Source organism: Rattus rattus, chromosome 2 (assembly GCF_011064425.1).
Source record: "Rattus rattus isolate New Zealand chromosome 2, Rrattus_CSIRO_v1, whole genome shotgun sequence".
In the NCBI taxonomy this organism is placed as follows: domain Eukaryota; kingdom Metazoa; phylum Chordata; class Mammalia; order Rodentia; family Muridae; genus Rattus; species Rattus rattus.
The window spans coordinates 40,169,944-40,184,521 of NC_046155.1; the positions used below are offsets into that span (position 1 = coordinate 40,169,944).

Sequence of the window (14,578 nt, forward strand, 5' to 3'; positions counted from 1 at the left end):
GTTTTCTTTTGTTTTTGTTTAAAAGCCGAACTGATTTCCTTTTTGTGCTTTTTTTTTTTTTAAATTAGGGGTAAGATGACCGGACATGATGTAGACTTTCTAATTACCAGCCCAGAAGCCACAGAGGAAGAAGAGCAGCAGCTCTTGCATAAAGTAACAAACTTTTGGAGACAGCAGGTAAGGAGGACAGACAGCGTCTGCCATTTAAGGATGTGTGTGTGTTTGTGTGTGTGTGTGTGTGTGTGTGTGTGTGTGCATGTGAGTGAGTGTGTGTGGTATGCATGTTATGTATGTGTGTGTGTGCTGTGCATGTGTATGGTGTGTATGTTTGTGTGTGTGGTGTGTATGTGTATGTGTGTGGTGTGTATGTCATGCATTGTGTGTATGTGATGTGCATGTATGTGCATATTTTTGTATATGTATAGGCACACATGTGTGGGTGCATGTGGAGCCTGAGGTTGACGTTGAAACCATCTTCTACTATTTCTCCACCGTGTTCACTGAAGCAGGCTCTTTCAATCCAACCCAGAGCTCATCAATTTGGCCAGTCCTATTAGCCAGTTTGCTCTGGGGATCCCTTGCCTTTACCTTCCGAGGCCGGAATTGCAGGCAGGCTGTCGCGTCTACCAAGCATTTATATGGGTTCTGGAGATCTGAAACTCAGGTCCCTGTGCTTGCCAAGCAGGTGCTTTAACCACCGAGCCATCTCCCCAGTCCCAAGCATTGTTAATTTTACATGTCACATGATCATTGTTTGTTTGTAACACTTCATTGCAGATCCATGTAGCTGGCACGAGACCGACCAGCTTTGGGGCCTGGGCATCTTGTTTGAAGGAGGAGGATGAGAGCAAGCTGGGCCCTGCAGAGGTCATGGCCAATGGCTCCCGCTGGATGAAATCAGACCTGCCACGGGGCAGCCCATTGCTGATGGTCAAAGCTGAGTTAAACCAACCCCATAGTCAAGCACCATTTCCTAGAGAGACCAAGGGCTCTTTCCTGGGAACCTGCTGGTCTGACTGAGTGGAAGAGGCTGGACCAGGGTTATCCTAGTCCAGCTCCCCTTCCTGGGGAGACAGTACCTGCTGGGCATGGGCTGAGCTCACTGATGTACCAGAGAGAGAAGGGCAGATAAGTGAAAACTAGAAATAACCAGAGCCATTAGCTCTACAAATGAAAACTAGATTTCAGATTCAGGTCCACATTCACCCGTGAGACCATTCCATGTCCGCCGAGTCTTCTCAGGAGAAGGTGCACTGGATAACCAGAACCCCTTCAGAGAAGGCAAGATAAGCTCAGACAGGAGAAGACCCAACAGGGAATAGTCAGGACACTCTCCCGCTGTCTGCTCCGGGGTGGGGGAGAGCAGGGGAAGATTAAAGACTCGCCTATGACCAAAGCATACCTCTCCCCTCAGGCCTGTTGGCAAAGTTGGAAACTCACTGATGTTTGTTCTTGTACTGTTGTCCCATGCTAAGACTGTCTGCTGGAGAGGTAGCAGGGGCGTCCTCTCTGCATTGCTGGTTTTGAGGAAGTCTTTCTGTGGACGCTGGGCAGAGATAGGCATTATAAGACCAGGCCCGGCAGTGGGGGCTGATAGTAAAAGAGGTCTGATCATGGCCTTGGAAGCGGTGGTACGACCTGGGATGGTCCTAACAGTTCATGGACCATTTCCTGTCTGTGCTAACGGGGGATTCAATGGAAAGTCTCGAGTGTCTGACAAATGGCGGCTCTGATCAGCAGCAGCAGGATTGCTTATTGAACTCAGTTTGAGAGCCAGACACTGGCTGTAGGGGACCCAGGAGCCAGTAGGCCAGCTTCTCCCCTGCCCTCATACACAAGGTGCCAGGTGATTTAGTGTCCCTGTCCTGGACACACCCCTGAAGCCCTGGACCCACCCCCTGAAGTGCTGGACCCACCCCCAAGATCTCAACTGTGAGGTCAGTGGAGTTCTTCCTGTCTGGCTTCCACCTCCACTTCACTCCCTTCCCTGCCAGCCTTACCCTGGCCTTCACTTTACAGATGGCCGTGAGCACAGCTTAGACAGTGCACATGGGTGTACTCACAGAACACACACAACACGCCCACGAGATGCTTAAATGTCTGAGAAGTAGTTTAGCAGCCTTCAGTGTACTCTCCTACCTAAATGGTGTCCTTGGGGAAAGCCCCTTGGTCAGAGGTAGGAGAAAGGGAGGTGAAGAACTTAGAAATCTGTTCTCTAGAGACGTTGTAATTCCCCAGACATTCATTCTGCCTGAATTTCAGTCTCCTGCAGGTAGTTCACCTCAAAGGAGGGTCTTTATGACTCAGGCTTGGGGCCAGGCCTGGTGAGTGGGACCCAGGTACAGGGACCCTAAGTGCTTCATGTGGTCACCCCTAGAGTTCATGGAGCTTCTGGGAGATTCAAAATGTTGAGTCTATAGAGTAAGACTGTAAGTCAAAACTAATCATGGTGACCCAGGCTTCTCACCCCAGCAATTCAGGAGATAGAGGTGTGAGTTCCGTTCCAGGCTACCTAGAACCAAAACGGTTTATACTGGCCATGACCTTGGGTTCTGAATTCATAGATTCAACTGACCTCAGATAGGAGGAGATACCCACCCCCCAAAAAAAGAAATACCCAAACCTATACTGAGCATCTGTAGGCACCTCCTATCATCAGTCTCTAATACAGTGTGACAACAGTGCGTGCATTTACATAGTATTAGATAATCTAGGAGTGATTGACAGCCTATGGGATGTGTGTGTCTCATATATAAGCATCCTTACCACTTTGCAGGAAGAACTTGAGCATCTATGAATGATGCTACCAGGATGACTGCTAGATGACTGTGGAATGACTGAGGGATGACTGTGGAATGACTGGGATGAGTGAGGGATGATTGAGGGATGGCTGCAGGATCACTGAGGGATTATTGAGGGATGGCTGAGTGAGAATGAGTGAAGGATGATTGAGGGATGACTGGTGGATGACTGGTGGATGACTGAGGGATGACTGAGGGATGACTGAGGGTTGACTGAGGGATGAATGAGGGATGACTGAGGGATGACTGAGGGATGAGTGAGGGATGACTGAGGGATGACTGGGGGATGACTGAGGGATGACTGAGGGATGACTGAGGCTTGAATGAGGGATGACTGAGGGATGACTGGGAGATGAATGAGGGATGAGTTAGGGATGACTGAGGGATGAGTGAGGGATGAATGAGGGATGACTGGAGGATGATTGAGGGATGACTGGGGATGACTGAGGGATGATTGGGAGATGAATGAGGGATGACTGAGGGATGGTTGAGGGATAACTGAGGGATGACTGAGGGATGATTGGGGATGAATGGGGATGACTGAGGGATGACTGGGGATGACTGAGGGATGACTGGGGATGACTGAGGGATGACTGGGGATGACTGAGGGATGACTGAGGGATGGTGAGGGATGACTGGGGGATGGTGGGGATGAGTGGGGGGATGACTGGGGATGGTGAGGGATGACTGGGGGATGACTGGGGATGATTGGGGATGACTGGGGGATGACTGGGGGATGACTGAGGGATGACTGAGGGATGAGTGAGGGATGAGTGAGGGATGAGTGAGGGATGAGTGAGGGATGAGTGAGGGATGACTGAGGGATGACTGAGGGATGACTGAGGGATGACTGAGGGATGAGTGAGGGATGACTGAGGGATGACTGAGGGGATGACTGAGGATGACTGAGGGATGACTGAGGGATGACTGAGGGATGACTACCCCCACTTTGGAAAACTGACTTGAGTTTGGATACCAGATTGGTTCCTCTGAGGAGAAGATGGAAAGGAACTGAAAACAAATGTTAAGAATCCTGGCTGGAGGACTCCTCAACCAGCCCCCTAACAACCCTCCCTGCTATTACACCATTGCTTGGTGTAGCCTGTGGCTAATTGGTTCACTAAGTTGGAGAAGCAGAGCCTCCCACTTGAAGCAAAGCTGAGCTGTCCCAACACCTCCCCACCCCTGTCTCCTCCAACCCCCATACCCTGGGGACAGAGGGAAGGGATGGCGGGAAAAGCTCCTTCCTAGCCCAGCCACTGAGTTTCTAATAGGAAGACAGCCATGGGCACTGATGGCCAAGCCTGAGCCCACCCTCACAGCAGTTCCAGAGTAGGGAAAGGAAGGGGGAACCGCAAACAACAGGGACAACCAACAGAAAGCTGACCTGGAACACTAGGGTCACATCTGAGGTGGTACCAGGCTCCACTGTAGACAGCACTCAGAATCAGATGGAACACCCCAGTCAAAGCTCCACCAAGTTCAGGATCGATTCACCCAAGAATGCCCCCAGACAAGTGCTACCCCTGTGACAGCACAGGAACTCCTAGGGACTGGTGCTTGCCTGGCATTCCTTTGAACTACTTATTAATTTTCTGGACAGAAACTTGAAATAGGCTTCGTGGGCCTTCTCCCATTGCTTCCAAGATGGAGAGACAGTTCCTTCAGAGAATAAACATTTCCAGGGCTGGGGTATACTCAGAGGTATAGTTCATAGATAGCAAGTTCAAGTCCCCAGGTTCAACCCCCAGCACTGCCCAAACAACATAACAACAGACATAGCAGGTCACCACGGCCCCACACCAGGCCTGGGTTTCCAGCCACAACCCTTTAACCCAGTCCAGGCGATTAACATGCAGGGAAGAGTGTGATTCTCTGTTCATGGTGGCTTTGCTTTTCAAAGAGCAAAATTGTCCCTCAGAAGCAAACAAGGAGAAGTGGAGGCTCTGAAGTTTTATTTCCGGGGGTCTTGGGCTCAGGTTTTCTGGTGCAGACATTTCTTTTCTGTAGAGAGAGACAGTATTACTTACCTCTTCTCCCAGAGGCTGGGTGAGGAAGAACAACCGGGCATCCATGTCTGTTCAGCTCTAGAAAGGCTTTCTGAAGAGCTACTGTAATCTCACCAGGGTAACCCCAAGCCCCCTAGGACCCTTTCCAAACCCTCCCATTGCTTTTCAGGGGTTGCTTTTGTACTGCGACATCATAGAGTCGACCTTTGAAAAGTTCAAGCTGCCCAGCAGGAAGGTGGACGCCCTCGATCACTTCCAGAAATGCTTCCTTATTCTGAAGCTGCACCGTGGCCTAGTGCGCAGCGAGGAGAGCGGCCAGCAGGAAGGAAAGGACTGGAAGGCCATCCGTGTAGATCTGGTCATGTGCCCCTATGAGCGCCGGGCCTTCGCCCTGCTCGGGTGGACTGGATCCAGGGTAAGCACTGCCTGCTATTAGTTCTTCTGGCGCAGGAGAGAGCTGACGGCTGCAGGGCAGAATGTTGAAAGACCGTAGGGACCATGCACCCAAGCCTCTAAACTGGACCGTGATACTGACACAGGGTCACACGAGTTAGATTCATTTAGAGTCCCAGTGTGTGGTTCGCCCTGCCAGCAGCAGTAGCCTTACCTGGGGACAGGTTAGATTTACAAATTCTCCACTGTATATGTCAGAAGCTCTAGACAGCTAAGCCCAGATACATATGTTTGTAAAACCTCTAGGTAACTGAGAGGTATCTTAGGTGAGAGTGACTGAAACCTAGAGAGTGGCAGAGTGGTGAGTACCTCCGGTGGATTCAGGTTCTAGACCTGCTGAAGGGCCAAACCCTGCCTCTTCCTACCGAGCGATCACGATCGAGTAGTCCTGTAGGTTTCCTAAGGCCTACAAGATTGATGTGAGTAGCGCCCTCTGGAGGCAGCAGTGCATAGCTGCACAGTGGTGCTCTGGCTTCCATGTGCTGTTTACATTCCTTTGAGTCATAAAACCACGTTGTGCCGATGCTGAGGAACTGGTGAGGGTTTTCAAAAGAAACTTTCAGGGAAGCCTGCTCTGACCCTGGCTGTGCAGCTTTCGGGTAAACAACACTCTCCCAGCCTTCTCTCTATAACAGTAGCGCTAACCTCACAGGGCTCTGTGGAGGACTCTGAGACAGCAATTCATTCGTTCCTCTTTTAGATGTCACGCCAGGCTCTTGCTAAGCACCTGCAGTCCTGCAGCACAGCCACGAATTCACAGAACAAAGTAGTTGGTACTGAGCCGAGCATAGGGTGTCACTGCCTGCACCAAGGCATGTTTGTTCCTAGCGGGAAGCCACAGGGTCCTGTGAGGACATCTGATGCTCTCAGCCCCTACCCCTCCCCCACCTTTAACTCAAGGTAGCATCCCAGATCACTGGGTAGGCCAGGAGGGCCTACAGACTCTGTCATACCTGCTCTTCCACACTGTCCAGTGCTGCTGCCGCACACGCATGCGCACACGCACACGCACGCGCACACACACAGCCTCAGGCTCTGGCCAACCCATTGTTCCTACAGAGGTGAAGCACTTTGGGTCTTTTCTATGAAGGAAGAGGGAGTTGCACAGTCTGGCTCCCTCCAGCCCGAGAGACAGAGCAGGAATGGTCAGTGGCAGTGGGTGACAGCTGTTATGAATCAGAATGACCACATGTTGTGAGAGGCCACAACCTCTAAAGAATAAACAAATAAACCAAGTGTTTCTCTGGCAGATTCAGGTCCTAGCGTGATGCCCTTGCGGCAGTCTAACACCCCTTCCCTGCCTCCAGCAAACCTCTGGGGCTCAGGAAAGGACTGGATTTCTCAGTTAGGGTTATGATGGCTGTGGCAAAACACCATGATCGAAGAGACTTGGGAATGGAGGGGTTTATTCTACTGATGTTTCCACATCACTGTTCATCATTAAAGAAAGTCAGGACAGGAACTCAAGCAGGGCAGGAACCCGGAGGCCGGAGCTGATGCAGAGGCCGTGGAGGGGTGCTGCTTACTGGCTTGCTCAGTCTCCTTTCTGAACCACCAACCCAGGACGGTACTCACTCGTAGACTGGGCTGTCCCCCATTAATCACTAATTAAGAAAATGTCCTACAGCTGGATCTTACTAAATTGAGGCATGTCCTCAATTTAGGTTTCTCCTTTCAGATGACTCTAGCGTGTGTCAAATTGACGTAAAGCTATCCAGCACAACTCTCTTGACCATCCTGCAGCCATTTTGGTTTTTAATCACCTGCTCCAAGCCCTCATTCAGTGATGCTCACCATGGGGGCCCTGCTTAGTATGTCCACAGCACTGGCTTCCCATTAGCCCATAGTTTTCTTATTTCTTCTGGTATTATAAACCATCTGTGTCCCCAGCTCGATTCTCAGCTCCCCGAGGAACTGGCACTTTGCAGGTGTTTGTCGGGTGAACTGAATTTCTGTCTACATGCACAGAAATGCTCTTGGCCTTGGCAAGGAGTTAGGAATATGTTTCTCCCTCCCAAATCACACGGGACAGGGAGCTGGGAGTAGCCCATCATTGACTACATTTAGTCAAGCCCCATTACACCTCCAACCTCTCCAGTAGCTGGGACCCAGTGTTAGCTGTGGGTGGACTCTGTCCAGTCAAGAGCTGGGGTGAGCTAAGCAAGACCCACAACTTCCCAGACCTGTGCTAGAGAATCTATTCCCTGGCAAATAGTCCACAAAGCCGGTTCCACCTACAGCTGCTGCTATAAAGGGATGCTGGGAGGTAAGGCTTACCCAGCCCCAGAAACTTTCCAGCAAAGAGGAAACAAACTCTTGCTGCTAGAGGGTGTGACTGTCTCAGGCGGTCTGCCTAATCCCAGGGGAATAAATAAAGTTCTGGACCTGTATTTCTCTCAGGAAACCAGCGGCTGTATTTGAGATTCACTGTCCTTGTTTCTAACATTTGCTGGTCACTTGTCCTAGGCTTCCGGTTTGCTCTCCGAAGCCTCGGGGTGCACTCCTGATCATGAGAGATGTCACTCTGGGGCAGGTGACTCTTCACCGAGTCTTGGTATGAGTGGACATCAAAGAGGGAGGGGCCTTAACGTTCACTCCCTCCATCTTGGGACAAAGCAAGGTTCAGAGAGGCTAGGTAGTAAGGACACATAGGCAGGCACAACGTCTGGGCCAAGATCTCCCCATCCTCCATCCTGTATTACGATATTTGAAACTTAAAATGATTTAGACAGCATTTTCTCTGGACCAGGTATTATTCTAGAACAGATAGATATTCACACATCACCTGCTGCCTGCTGGACAGTGATTGACAAGGGACCAAGCCAATCAGATTCCTGTTTACACTAAGTTTCTGTTCTAGTACAGGGACCCCAGAGCTCAGACACCCCAGAGGTTTTGCCCTGGGGAAGAAAGTCACCCCAAGAATGTAAGCTAGAGACAGCAGTTTCAAACACCCAAGGGATAGCTCTAAACACCGTGTACCGGAAATAATCTGGACTGGACAGTAACTTGTCTTAATTCCCTTTGTAGCAGTTTGAGAGAGACTTGAGGCGCTATGCCACACACGAGCGGAAGATGATGCTGGACAACCATGCTCTGTATGACAAGACCAAGGTAGTGTTTCCTTCCTGAGATGGGTTACTGACCTTCCCTGTAAGCCCTTCCCTTGAACAGATTTCTTTTTTCTTTTTTTTTGTTTTTTTTTAACAATTTTTATTATATTTATTTTCTTTCTTATAGTGGGGAAAATGGGAACGCATATAGCATGGTTGCATGTGGAGGTCAGGGGAGCCAGTTCTGTCCTACCATGTAGGTTCTAGGCATGGAACTCAGGGCCTCAATTTTGGCAGCAAGTACCTTCACCTGCTGTGTACCCCACCTCTACCCCCAACACAAAATGACTTTAGTATAGGCTTGCTTCTTTTTGCTACAAATGTTCTGTTCTTTGTGGATCACTGTTGAAAGGAGTGGATACATTGCCTCAGTCCCTACTGGGCCCAGGGTTCAGCTCCATGGCGTCTGGCTCAGGCAGTAAACTGACAGTGCCTCAGCACACAGGTGAACACAGTTGAGTGGACTGCGTTCTGGCGTTTACAGTCACTTACTCAAAAAAAAAAAAAATCAGGGCTCGTCATAAATCACAAGTGTCACAGGAATAGCCATCCGTTGCGGGTGCAACCACATTCTCCAGGTCGCCAATGGGCGTCTCCTGAGGTAGAGCGATACAGGTGCCCAGAGGTGGATGGGAAGCCATTCAAACCTCAGTCACTAAGTGGCAGGGGCACCTTGTTCAATGCATGCCTCTGAAAGGTGACAAGTTAGCATGTGGCTGATGAAGAATAGACAATTCTATCATTAAATCCGTGAACACAAAGGTCTTCATTCTTACAGTGGTCCAGGGTACCAAATTAGGCTTGGAGGGAGAAGAGGGCATGAAATCACTAAAAGCAAGAACTGATCTCCGTGACCCCTAGGGATTTGTTATAGTTTAAAAGAAATTGATGTGTAGATGTGCATGTGCCTGTGTATGTGCCTGTGTATGTGTATGTGTATGTATGTGTATGTGCATGTGCATGTGTATGTATATGTATATGTGTATGTGCCTGTGTATGTGTATGTATATGTATGTGTATGTGTATGTGCCTGTGTATGTGTATATGCATGTGTATGTGTATGTATGCATGTGTATGTGCATGTGCATGTGTATGTGTATGTGCATGTGCATGTGCATGTGCATGTGTATGTGTATGTGTATGTGTATGTATCTTAGGTAAAACGAAAAGGAGCTTGGGTAAACAGTGCTGTCTCTAGGGCCAAACTGGCTTCAGGTACAGCTATATCCAGGAACTCAGGCAGGTTTCCCAAGGGACGCCTTTGATTGTCAGCCAAGGTTTCCTGTGAATCCCATTTTCTGGCTATTCTAACAGGAAAGCTATCTTCTGTAATAGTTTTTGTCTGGATTCTAACTGCTCCTTGACCAGGCTTGGGTCATGTGCTCATCTTTTAATCTACTGTCAGACTTCTGATTGGCCAGGCATAGGTTTGAGCTTCTCCCTGGAGATGAGAACAGCCCCACAACTTCATGGTTAGAGGGGCAGGAGAATCCTCACAGAAATCCAAGGCACTTCTCACGAGGAGGAGGCAGCAGGTACTGACAGAATAGCCTTAGACACAAAGTGTATAAGCAGAAGCAACTTCAGAGAGTTCACTTCAGGAAGGCTGGCGAGAGATTAGGTAATAAATGATCCAACAAGTGTCATCTCTGGGCCCAGGACTGTGCTATGTATTAGAGGAAAGTCAGAGGAAGAGGTGCCTAGTCTTTAAGAGCTCGTGGGGGGGAAGCTGCGGGGTGGGGCCCTTGGGCAGGTATGGGTGGTTGTAGAGAACACAGAATGCACAGTACTAGGCTGCCATTACTAGTAGGTTGCTCCTCTACTGCACAGTAGAATAACCCAGAACTTTAAATAGACTGATAACAAGGCCTCTCTGGAGCTTTTGGCTTCACTGGACTAAAGTGTGATTCAAGCTTCAACATATTTTCCTAGGGATAGAAGGAGAGGGAGATGGAGGAGGAGGAGGAGGAGGAGGAGGAGGAGAGGAGGAGGAGAAGAAGAAGAAGGAAGGAAGAAAGGAAGATCCATCACGTGGTTCCAAAGAATGGTTAAGAATAGGAGTCTAAGCTTGGGCGATCCGTGTTTAAAAAGCACTTGCTGCTCTTACAGAGGATCCATGTTTAATTCTTGGTACCCACAGAGTGGCTCTGATGCCCTTTTCAGCATCCTCAGGTACAAGGCATGCATGTATGTATGTGGCAGATATATATTTGATAGAAGAGACCAATAGGGTTGGGGAGATGGTTCAGTTGGTAAAATATCTGCCCTGCAAGCCTGAGGACCTCAGTTTGTATCCTTAGCACCATGTAAAAGCCAGGAGTGGTGAACACATCTGTAACTCTAGCAATTGGAAAGGCCAGGACAAGCAGCTATTCAGATAAGACAAGACAAGACAAGACAGACAGACAAAGCTAGCTAATCAGACGGCCCAGAAAATTGTTTAAGTGGCTCAGTGAGAAAGATATTAGAGGAAGACATCAGTGTTGACATCTACCCTCCATATGTAACACACTATGTATCCCCATAACATATATACACATGCATAAACATGCACTCACACATACACAAATAAGAATAATCCTAATTAAGTCTCTAGACTTAAGAAAAATATCCACGTGTCATTTACTAACAGAGACTGTCACAGTTTCACCTTTGTATGGGAAAATGTCAAAACCACAGGAAGCCTTAGTTGGTTGGTTGGTTGGTTGGTTGGTTGGTTGGTTGGTTGGTTGGTTGGTTGGTTGGTTGGTTGGTTGGTTGGTTGGTTGGTTGGTTGGGGGGTGGGTGGTTGGTTGTGGTGGGTTGGTTGGTGGTTGGGTGGTTGGTGGGTTGGGTGGTGGTGGGGTGGGTGGTGGGCTGGTTGGTGGGGTGGGTGGGGGGTTGGCGGGTTGGGTGGGTGGGTGGTGGGTGGGTTGGGTGGGTGGGTGGATGGAAGATAGTGGGTTGGTTGGTTGGTTGGTTGGGTAGATGGTGGGTGGGTGGGTTGGGTGGTTGATTGGTTGGTTGGGTAGCTGGTTGGTTGTTGGTTGGGTGGGTGGTTGGTTGGTTGGTTGGGTGGGTGGTTGGTTGGTTGTTGGTTGGTTGGGTAGATGGGTGGGTGGGTGTTTGGGTGAGGGGCTGAGTGGTTGTTTGGTTGGTTTGAGTTAAGGGCTCACTCTACGGCCCAAGCTCCTGCCTCTGCATCCCAAGTGCTGGGATTCCAGGTGTGAGTCACCACACATGGGCTTCCTCTGACCAAAGCAAGGTGGGACATTTTAGCCACTACTCATTCTAACAAGACAGTTCAACAAGTCTGCACCGAGGTGCCAAAGGAAAATGGCTGAGGGTGTGTGCTTCTCCTTGTGCTTCCAGAGGGTGTTTCTTGAAGCAGAAAGTGAAGAAGAGATCTTTGCCCATCTGGGATTGGACTACATTGAACCCTGGGAAAGAAATGCCTAAGAAGGAGCTGTTGAAAATGTTCTCTTCAGGTTAGACAAACTGCTCTGTTAGTAAAGATGGCTTGGGAAAGTCTGGGATTCTTTGGATCATAAGTATACTACGCAGAGAGAATATTCTAAAGCAACTTTGAAGTCTTGATAAACCAGAATGCAGCCATAGTTCACATTCTCAGGTCATTTGTCCTACTGCTTCATAGAATTCATAGTTTGTTTTACTGTCTGTTTCATTTTAATAAAAATGGTCTTGCCATTGGAGCATTATCCAGAGAAGTGCATCAACACCCACCTGTGTGTCTGAATCATGGCTCCAGCTGCATATGTAGCCGAGGATAGCCTTGTTGGGCACCAATGGGAAAAGCCCTTGGTCCTGCCAAGGCTCGATGCCCCAGTGTAGGGGAATGTCAGGGCAGGGAGGTCGGAGGGGTGGGTGGGTGGGAGAACACCCTTATAGAAGCAGGGGAGGGGGATGGGCTAAGGGGCTTATGGACCAGAAACTGGGAAAGGGGATAACATTTGAAATGTAAATAAAAATTATCCAATAAAAAAGGAAACAAAACAATGATATTTTTTGCTTTGTTCAGTTATTTTATTTCTAAACACAAATGAAAACATGGAAGAGGTAGAGCTTGTGGTTGATTTTGAAGGGACACGTGGGTGTAATTAGTACATCAGAGGTTCCCAAGAGGACCCTGGGTCCCCTCAGAAGTGCTGGGAGGCAGGGTCCTAGCTGTCTCTGCTGTGCTCTGAGCTGGTGCCTTTCTCATCCTGAGCTGTATCAGGGAAGCGTTCTCATTGCTCTCTCTTGGATGCAAAAGCAGTTTCCTAAACCATACAAGAAAGTCTTCCTTGTCCACTTCTTAAAGAGAGTGTGGGTTTCCTCACCTCAGGGAACACATGGAAGGGAGGCAGCCTCTAGAACATCCCTCACCAGATCTATTCTTACTTCCCGTTGCTTCCAGGAGGGCACAGGACAGAACCTATGCCCTGAAGGGACCCACAGGCCATCCGTTGTCATGGTGTTCCTCAGACCGCTGTAGAGCTGGAGGCAAACTGATGGGTATCAGCCTGTTCCCAGGAGATGAGGGCTGGAAGGGAGTCTTGCTGAGTAGAGAAAGTGAGGTCCCTCACCACAGGGGCCCCCCCATAGGATTCTCCTAGGAGAATGGTAGGAATCTAGCCTCACAGGTTACTGTATTTTTCCCCACAAAGGGTTAGTCAGCCTGACCCCTATGCCTATTCTTTAAGAAGTGCTTTACCATTTCCTAAGTCCTGGTCAAAAGACCAGGGTGGCCTTGGGTGGCAAAACGACAATCTGGTGTGCCCCCAAAAGATTAGACTATTTTCATACTATCACTCCTCTCAGAAGAAGCAATCCATCTGGGCCTGTCAGTCACTTGGCTATTTCACCTAAAACTGTGCTAAGGATATGGGAAGAATAACTAACTGTCTCTTTAAGAAAAGAGTGTGTTTTCCTTCCCAGAAACACCCCTTCCGTGAAGTCGCTTTTAGAACAGTTATCGCAAAGCTTTGACTGCTTTGTGAAATTAGTCAAATAAGCTTAACCTTTTTAAATAAGCTTTTCCTTTTAAAAAAAAAATCAAAGAGATTTTCTTACTTTTGAATATAGGCCATAGCCTGGACATGCTGTCTCTGGTGCTCTGGGCTTTTCTTGCTTTATCTCTGAAGCCATTTCCCTCCTCTTACCGTGTGATCCCTTGTCTGCCATCTGACTGCAGCCCTCGTGCCCAACCAAACAGGCCTGTTTTTCTCTCTGCCTAGACTTCCTCTCTTTCATGTATCTGGAAAGATTTAAAACTAATTTCTTTCTTTCTTTCTTTCTTTCTTTCTTTCTTTCTTTCTTTCTTTCTTTCTTCCTTCCTTCCTTTCTTTCTTTCTCTCTTTTTTTCTTTTCTGAAATGCTAATAAAATTATCTCCAAGCTGTTATCTGAGCTTTTGTTTCTTAATTATTTTATTATTAAGGCCAAGAGATTAATCCCAAATTCCCTGGTAACAGCCAGGCTGGGCTCAGGCAGTACTGGGAGAAGTGAGACTTCAATCGAGAGCACACAAAAGCAGCCCGAGCCCTTGGGAAGTGAGGTTGATAACATCAGTTCTGCCAGAGCCCAGGTCGCACCGGCATCCTGGCCACAGGCCCGAAGCCAGGAAGCACATGGGACCCTGAAGTGAACACGTGCATAGGGATGATTGAATCCAAACTCTTCCTAATACCTTAGGGGCTATAGGAGCAAAGACCTCGGGGAACCCGAGGGTTGGCTAGCTGGGTAATAGGACATGCTGGGAACCCCTGAGGAGACAGGCCTTCCCACTGCTGATGACTGACAGATGTCTCTCCAGTCACTTTAGCTCTATCCATCACTCCTTGAGCTTCCCATGCCTGTGTTTGGAGGTGAGAGAGAATCTGGGAGCACTGGTTTAACCTATGCCATGTAGTTGGTTGCCATTCGGCCAATAGACAGGCTTCTGTGGTCCTGCGTGAACCTTTGATGTAATAGCCCATGACTGGGGCACAAACCTGCATGAAGAGGTGCTGAGTGATCCTCTTGGGATGACGGTGGCCACACAGTCCTTCCAGGGAAGTCTGCTGTGGTCAGGGTGAGAATGAACATAGGGTCCCTTAAGGATAATACAAACTAAATTCAAGGAGTTTGGGGTCCCAGGATCAGAGTCTTCCAGTCCCCTTCCTTGCCCAGCCTAATTGGAGTTAGAGATGCCAGTCTACCACAGGATCTCAGGACCCCTCACG

General features: G+C 48.9%; 1 protein-coding gene across 3 annotated transcripts in view; it reads left to right on the forward strand.

Moving 5' to 3' along the window:
• The window catches only part of Dntt (DNA nucleotidylexotransferase), a 30,917-nt gene extending 18,829 nt beyond the window's left edge, over positions 1-12,088 (forward strand). The window contains exons 8-13 of one of the 3 annotated variants that reach the window (XM_032895497.1): positions 69-177; positions 4,980-5,225; positions 8,294-8,377; positions 8,550-8,553; positions 11,009-11,064; positions 11,728-11,814. In XM_032895497.1, the coding sequence (XP_032751388.1) occupies positions 69-177; positions 4,980-5,225; positions 8,294-8,377; positions 8,550-8,553; positions 11,009-11,064; positions 11,728-11,814 (586 nt within the window). Of the gene's footprint in view, positions 1-68; positions 178-4,979; positions 5,226-8,293; positions 8,378-8,549; positions 8,554-11,008; positions 11,065-11,727 lie in introns of all 3 variants that reach the window. The other 2 variants (XM_032895498.1, XM_032895499.1) reach the window with 2 other exon arrangements.
• Positions 12,089-14,578: the final 2,490 nt, after the last annotated feature.